The sequence below is a fragment of the Eumetopias jubatus genome, unplaced genomic scaffold (assembly GCF_037043125.1).
Source record: "Eumetopias jubatus isolate StellerSeaLion01/CBP00866 unplaced genomic scaffold, mEumJub1_p1.0 scaffold_7, whole genome shotgun sequence".
Taxonomy (NCBI): domain Eukaryota; kingdom Metazoa; phylum Chordata; class Mammalia; order Carnivora; family Otariidae; genus Eumetopias; species Eumetopias jubatus.
Genome location: NW_028274813.1, coordinates 3,558,684 through 3,566,739, shown reverse-complemented (window position 1 = coordinate 3,566,739; position 8,056 = coordinate 3,558,684). Strand labels below are relative to the sequence as shown.

The window sequence follows — 8,056 nt, the reverse complement described above, 5'->3', positions numbered from 1 at the left end:
TCCCTGCTTATTGGGGAGCCTGCTTCTCCCTCTCCCCCCGCCGCTGGTGCTCTCTCTCAAAAGAATATAAAAAGATTTGAGAGTGAGCAAGCTGGGGTGGCAGGCAGAAGCAGAGGGAAAGGGGGAGAGTCTCAAGCAGACTCCCCCTTAAGCCCGATTTGGCGCTTGATGTCACGACCCTGAGATCATGACCTAAGGTGAAAATCAAGAGTCATACGCTCAAACCCCTGGAGTTACAAATATTTAATAATTGTTTGATGTTGACCTAAGTTCAGTTGGTTTTTGCACACTGATCTCAGGACTTTGCCAAATTCACGTCTTGTTCTCATTCCATTTTTGTTGCTTCCTTGCCAGTTGCCTACACCTCTTTAACCCGGGGCCAGACTCCACCTCTTCCAGTCTGTCCCTCCTCAGCGGAGCGGGACTAGCTACGGAAGCTGTGAAGCAACACTGGATTTTGAAGCCACCATGTTCCTCTGTCAGCTGGCTCCTCACCCTCTGTGCTGAGCATCCATGTTCTTCGTGGTCCGGGTTCCAAACAGGGTCACTGGGTGATGCGTCCAGATACATGGTTAGTACACCTTTGCCTCAAGTTAACTCAGTTGGGAGATCACTTACAGAAGTCCTGTGGATTGTGTGTCTAATGCCATCTTCAGCATTCTTACTGGACTCAGGAAACACGTCAGGAAACTTCCCTTTTGCCCTTCTTGGCATTCCTTTTACTGTGAAAACCTCACACTTCCTCCCAGCTGGTAACATCTTTCACTAAGCAGCAAAACACCAGAAAGACTGGGTTTTGGAGGTAAATTTGGAATCAAGTACGGATGCCTCAACGTAAGCAATCCCTGCTTGTCTGAGGCCAGTAACTTCTCAGAAGATTAAATGTGATTACCATTCAGGAGGCACTCAGTGGCTGGAAGGGCGCCAGGGGACCAACCAACCTTCCCCAGGACATGCAACTCATTCTCTCCCGGCCCTTCCCCTCGGTTAGCCACGGTCATTGTCTGTACATGACCTTAGCCTCCAAATCCTGCATGGACCTACCACCCATTTTCTAGAAACACACTCAATTTTGGGACTGGCCATCGCTGCCCCCAGCTCCCATAGGGGAAGCCTACCCACTCAACCAGTTCTCAGTTCTCAAGACCGGAGCTCACCTTCTCCCTACTGCGGCTCACAGGGTCCGCAACCACCCCTCTGTGCACCTTGCCTGAGGCTCAATAAAGAACCAGAGAATAAAAGGATCTCAGGTAGATGACAGTAAGTAGATTTGGTAAAGAACTCAGATATTCCTAAGGCTGAGGTATTAATGAACTATATTTAGGACATAAAGCAGGTTTTACAAATACTATAGAAAAGCAGTTTGGACATGAAAATCCTAAGGAGAGAGGAACTGTCCGTGAGGAAACAGCACACAGCATACAGAGAATGCATGTTGCGTGGTCTTCCCGTTTTCTCCCAGGTGCTCTAGAACATGCTCCCCCCCCCCCACAGCTGCCACCTCAGTGTGCACGGGCAAGGTCATGAAGACCTTAGGCCGCCAAGGGTAACCACCTCCCTCCCTCTTTCCTTAAATCTCCTCATAGGCAACACGTGTGTATACCTTAAGTTCTTACATTCAGGGCTGCCCTGTCACCTGAACTCCCACATCCCCCCCAGAGAAAACATTTTCACAGAGTTTTTTAATTTTTGTATTTGTTACAACTTTTTAAAGCAGAACGTGACTTGAGCACTACATTTCCACTCACAGAACTTGCTGAGTTACTTTTTGAACAGCTTTACAACATGCCTAAATAGGCTTAGAATTTCGCTACTCTAAACAACGCTCTTCTTTGGAAAACAAGCCCTATACATAGTTACTCCCATCCAGTTGGTTCAGTTTAACTACTAGTTTCTAGAAGCCTGGTACATGCAGTTGATAACTACAGGGGATAGAAGATTTAAAAAGTAAATCCTAGACGGTGAGAGTCGTTTTAACCAACAGTTCTCTTTTAAACATCAAGGTATAGCTCAGAACACTTCAGTGACAAAAAAAATTTGCTCTTACTAAGGAATCCGCTTGGTAGCTAAACACTTTAGAGCACACGGTTCACGTTAGGTTACATACACCTCACAACAAATGTTACCTTGTCCAGTTACAAGAAGCCAGCATGGAACCGGGGAAGAAAAACTAGCTGGGCTTTAGGTCCTACACATCACAGTAGCACACTCCAAAAAGAAAGAAATCTTATCTTCCCCTTAAGTAGTTACTGTCATGCCATACAGATTCTTAAAATGTTAACAAAAATAAAGAAAAACATCCTTGAAAATATATTATCAGAGGGAATGAAGATAAAGTATCGAATACATGTACAAGTAATGCTCAGTGGCGCTTAATCGACTTCCTCCATGCGGGACGTGTCATCGTCGCCCTCAAGGGGCGGCATCTCTTCGCTCACCGCGGCACTGCTGTCGTCAGCCGTGGGGTCGTCTTCGTCAATACCTGTTTGGAAAGAAAACCCTCACACTAGGTTTTTCGAAGCCAGCTAATAATTAGCCCAATACGGCTGGTCTCTCCCACTTGTAGGCAGAGGGAGAAGCAGGCTCCGCGCTGAGCAGGGAGCCCGATGTGATGCAGGGCTCGATCCCAGGACCCCGGGATCATGACCTGAGCCGAAGGCAGACGCTTAACCGACTGAGCCACCCGGGCGCCCCATCTACCCACTTTAAAGGCTAAACAATCACCTGGTGGTGAATATAGCGTTTTCACCTTTTCTTTTAGCCTTTCTGATCAAAAGGCCTGTTGAGCCCTTTCAAAGAAGGGCCTTTTTAAGAGGTTACCCAAACTGGAGGTGACGCCCCCAGTGTTGCTCAGGTGGCGGAAGGTCACACCTGTGCCACACATTTGGGCTCTTTCCCCACCCCACGGTGTCGCAGGCAGCTTACCGAGCCCGAGCTTGATCATCCTGTAGATCCGGTTAGCATGTGTCTGGGGATCTTCCAGGCTGAAGCCGGAGGACAGGAGAGCAGTTTCGTAAAGCAGGATGACCAGATCCTTCACAGACTTGTCGTTCTTGTCGGCCTCTGCCTTCTGCCGTAAGGTCTCAATGATGGAGTGGTCGGGGTTTATCTCCAGGTGCTTCTTCGCAGCCATGTAGCCCATGGTGGAGTTGTCTCTCAAGGCCTGGGCCTTCATGATCCTCTCCATATTTGCCGTCCAGCCGTATGTGCTTGTGACAATGCAGCACGGAGAGGTCACCAATCGGTTTGACACGACCACCTGGAATCAAAGCACGACATGAGCGATGCACCTAAGAGAAAGCGTTACGCTAACTTTTCACTACTGCTATCAGCTTCGTTGTAAAAATGAAACCTAAGGACTGCCGAGTACTGTCTATTCATCAAATACCACCTGCAAATTTGTGAAAAGTACCCAGAACTTTTTTCCTGCACATCCTAACACTCTCCAGGGTCTTCGAGGATGTTAAGACTTTTCTCTCACTCTACAGGAAATCCTAGTTTTCTATTCTTAAGTTCAGAAAACACAAGGAGAGAAAGGGCCTATGGAGGACAAACTTGGAAAACACCCACAGGCCCTCTAGAAAGCAGCCCACCATCAGGAGAGTGAGGCAGACAGAAGCACTGTTCTCACGCACCTTTTCTACTTTTTTCTCCAAGATGTCCTTCATGATCTTGCACAGGTTTTCAAACTTTGTTTTTTTCTCTTCCTGTTTCTTTTTCTCTTCTTCGTCTTCTGGAAGTTCCAAGCCCTCTTTGGTAACAGACACTAACGTCTTTCCCTCAAATTCCTTCAGCTGTTGGACACAGTACTCATCGATGGGCTCGATCATGTAGATCACTTCCAAGCCATGCTTCCGAAGACGCTCCACGAAGGCCGAGTTGGCTACCTGATCCTTGGTCTCACCTGAGGCGTTGGCAGAAAGTTACAGACCTTTAACAGGAAGTTACTTTCACTTCCTTTTGACTTTTGCTAAGTCCAGTCAGATCTAACCACAGATGCGGCCCAGCCCACGTGGTCTTGCCTAGGTGAGTCCCTACGAGCACACACACGGCCCCAGAAGGCTGTAAGAACAAGGTGACTGTACACCTGTTGTCTTACCTGTGATGTAATAGATATGTTTCTGGTTTTCCTTCATTCTGGTGCAATAGTCCTTGAGGGAAACCATCTCATCGCCAGAAGCAGACGTGTAGTATCGTAACAGCTCAGAAAGCTTCTTTCGATTCTGAGAGTCTTCATGTATTCCCAGCTGAAAGAGAACGTGACCCCTGAACTTTCTCTGAATTAAAAAAAATCATTTAAAACCTGACAAGCCACGACGACCACCACCACTAAAACCAAATGTGTTTACACCAACCTTGATGTTTTTCGAAAACTGCTCATAAAACTTCTTGTAGTTCTCTTTGTCTTCAGCCAGTTCGGTGAAGAGTTCCAAGCACTTTTTGACCAAGTTCTTTCTGATAACTTTTAAAATTTTGCTTTGCTGAAGCATCTCACGGGAAATATTTAGAGGAAGATCCTCAGAGTCCACCACACCTCTAATGAAATCTGAAAAAAATAAACAAATGCACTCAAAATCATCCTAAAGCTGTGGTCCACAAATACGTAAACCTGAAAAACCAAAGATGATCTCCTGCCCCCCAGACTCGAGCCCACGGTGTAAAGGTAACTATGGGTCGGGATCGAGCCTCACACCCGGCCACACTTACTCAGGTACTCAGGAATCAGCTCCTCGCAGTTATCCATGATGAAAACTCTGCGAACATACAACTTAATGTTGTTCTTTTTCTTTCTGTTCTCGAATAGGTCAAAGGGAGCGCGTCTTGGCACAAAGAGAAGAGCTCTGAACTCCAACTGTCCTTCCACTGAAAAATGCTGTAGAAAAGCACATGGCAGGTCATAATCAAGGGACAACACAAGCAACCGTCACTGAAGGCTCCCTCCCCTGACCCCGCAAGTGTCCGCCGTCACAGAACTGGAAGCGCTTGTGGGGGGGGGAGAGGACAGGGCTGGGATGACAGAGCCCCCGGCAGCGACCCGCACCTCAAGCTCCTCAGACGACCTCCGGAGACACAACTGCTCGGAAGCACTGGGCACCCACCTTCACTGCCAAGTGATCTTCCCAGTCATTGGTCAAGCTCTTATAAAACTCTCCATATTCTTCGTTGGTGATGTCGTCAGGGTTTCTGGTCCAAATGGGCTTCGTCTTGTTCAGTTCTTCCTGATCGATGTACTTCTCCTTGATCTTCTTCCTCCTCTTCTTGTCCCCGTCCCTCTTCTCCTCCTCCTCCTCCTCCGAGCCGACGTCTTCTATCTCGGGCTTGTCGTCGGGCTCCTTCTCTTCCTTTTCTCTTTCCTCCTCCTTCTCCTCCTTCTCTTCGGCCTCATCGTCGCTGACCTCTTTGTCGCGTTCCTTCTCCACCTGCAAAAGGAAATGCACAATCACATCACCTCTGCACATTCCTGAGGACCGCTCTGAACGGAACGTGCACTTACACCAAAGCAGGAAATACTCGAAGACAAAGGTTTGACAAGTAAGAGACTTCTAGTCAAAATTTAACGTCTCTACCTAAACCACCCTGGACACCTTGACAATAAAGCAGAACTTCAAACTCGTCCGGTCAATTCAAGTTTGGGTCTTTCCCTCATCAACAGACCCCAGCACTAAGAACCTCAGCTCAGTTCACTACTTTTAGTATCTACACCCCATGCGGCCACTCACAAAGAGAGTGATGGGGTAGCCAATAAACTGGGAGTGCTTCTTCACAATCTCCTTTATTCTCCTTTCCTCCAAGTACTCCGTCTGGTCTTCTTTCAGATGCAGGATAACCTTTGTTCCCCGACCCATAGGTTCACCTGTACAGAGAGAAACAGACTCAATTCCAATCTAAATGAGCAAGTTAAGGTGTTGCAAAAAAAGAATATCACAATTCAGCTCTCCACGCCACACCCAACCAAGTTTCTAAGCAAGTTCACCAAGCAAGTGCAGTTTCCAGTTCCTACAGGGGGTACGGTCACTTCAAAAGGAGAACCGGGGCAGTTACCTGCCTAGCTGGAGCTCAGGAACTACAAGGCCCCGCTCTTCTATCACATGCCAAGCTCGCTGCAGAATGGATCAGGGCAAGCAAATTTTTCCCAATTCCACACCATCTTCAGGGGTCCCGGCCTACAGCACCGGGCACTGCCCACCCGAACGAGGGACCCCGGAAACCGTCCCACCAGGCGCCTACCTGTATCAGTCCTAACTGTGAACGATCCTCCTGCAGAAGACTCCCAGGCATACTGCTCATCATCGTTGTGCTTGGTGATCACCGTCACTTTCTCGGCCACCAAGTAGGCAGAATAGAACCCAACACCAAACTGGCCAATCATAGAAATGTCTGCACCAGCCTGCAAAGCTTCCATGAAAGCTTTGGTCCCAGACTTGGCGATAGTACCGAGGTTATTGATCAAATCGGCCTTGGTCATGCCAATGCCGGTATCCACGATGGTGAGGGTTCGATCTTGCTTGTTCGGAATGAGGTTAATGTGCAGCTCTTTCCCAGAGTCTAGCTTACTGGGATCGGTCAAGCTCTCGTATCTGATTTTGTCCAAAGCCTATTACCAAAACACAGAGCGATAAGGGCAGAGCTCCCGGGGGAGGGGGCTTCCCCGCAGCACAACCCCGGTCTGCAGCACCACACTTACGTCCGACGAGTTGGAAATCAGCTCCCTGAGAAAGATCTCCTTATTCGAGTAGAAGGTGTTGATGATCAGGGACATCAACTGGGCGATCTCCGCCTGGAAGGCGAACGTCTCCACCTCCTCCTCCTCCATCGGCTGGTCTTGGGTCTGGGTTTCCTCAGGCATCTGCAAGGGCCGCGAGGCCGGTTACGTGCCGCCCCCGCGCCCGGGCCTCCGGGAGGCCCGCGCCCGCCCGGCCCAGAGCCGGGGGCCGCCGACAAAGGATGACCTCATTTCCAGCTGCGACAACGAGGGCCGTGCGCACGTCGCCGCCACCGGGTGTCACAAGCCCGCGGGGACCCCCGCCCGGAGCCGGAGTCGCGGCCGCGTGGCCGGGGGTCCCCGCGGGCCCGGGCGCACCCTCCCCTCCCCACGGGCGGGGGTCGGGGCCGCACCAGGCCCGAGGCCTCCGCCGCCGAGAGCATGGCCGCGCCGCGCCGCCCCGCAGGCCCGGGACCTCCAGGGGCGCCCGCCCCGCGCTCGCCGCCCTCGGCCCCAGCCGCCCCCGGCCCCCGCCAACCCCCACAGACCCCCCCCAACCTCCCCCTCACCTTGGCTACAGGACCGCACAGGCTCCGCGACGACGCAGCACCGGGACGCAGAAGCAACTGGCGCGCCGCCCCCGCGCTTCCCTTATATAGACGCGGGCCCGCCCGGCGCGCGGCGCCTTTTCCAGAAGCCTCCCGAACCTTCCGGAAGAACCCTCCCCAACCGCCGCCGCGGCCGCGCGCCTGCGCCTGCGCCCTGGCCGCGGCCCCCCGCCTCTTTCCCGGGCGCGCGCGCGGGCCCGCCCCGAGTGCCCCGCCCCCAACGGCCGCCGCGCGCGTCCCCGCGCCGGTCTCAGTGCGCCGGCGCAGCCCGGAACTCTCGCGAAGGTCTCGCGCCTTCCGGGGCCAGCGCCCCCCGCGCGGCTCCTGCCGGCGCCCCTGCCCCCACCTCGGGCCTGCACCGCTAGCTGGGCGCGCGCGGGCGCAGTGGCGCCACCCAGCCCGGGCCTGGGCGCGTGCGCTCGTTGCTTCAGCAAGTCCGCCAAAGTAACTTAATTCCTACAATGTCCGCAGGCTGCATAGGCTTCGGGACCCTTGGCACCAGGGCCTGCCGCAGCAGCGTCGTGGTCTGTACCAGTTACCGGAGACCCTGGCCAGGTCTAGGGCTTTGAGGCCGGGTACAGGGGCTGGAGGAGAGGCGAGGGATCGGTCCCTGCATCTATACGCCTGGGGCAGTGATCAGAGGCTCCCGACTACGATTGGGGGTCCACTTGTACAGCGCCACATCTCTTCGGCCAGGGCAGCGATTATGGGTTCAGGGCCCTGGAATTGGGGCAATAGATGCCTG

The 8,056-nt window shown here is 52.4% G+C and overlaps 1 protein-coding gene across 1 annotated transcript; it reads right to left on the bottom strand.

Annotated features, from left to right (window-relative positions):
* Nucleotides 1-1,299: 1,299 nt before the first annotated feature.
* HSP90AA1 (heat shock protein 90 alpha family class A member 1) lies at nucleotides 1,300-7,378 on the bottom strand. The gene is made up of 11 exons (XM_028099781.2): nucleotides 7,273-7,378; nucleotides 6,686-6,847; nucleotides 6,229-6,595; nucleotides 5,721-5,854; nucleotides 5,100-5,420; nucleotides 4,708-4,873; nucleotides 4,356-4,546; nucleotides 4,100-4,247; nucleotides 3,636-3,904; nucleotides 2,926-3,259; nucleotides 1,300-2,482 (listed from the first exon to the last, which is right to left on the bottom strand). The coding sequence occupies exons 2-11, from the start codon at nucleotides 6,845-6,847 to the stop codon at nucleotides 2,373-2,375; spliced, it is 2,202 nt and encodes a 733-aa protein (XP_027955582.1). The 5' UTR covers nucleotides 7,273-7,378; the 3' UTR covers nucleotides 1,300-2,372.
* Nucleotides 7,379-8,056: the final 678 nt, after the last annotated feature.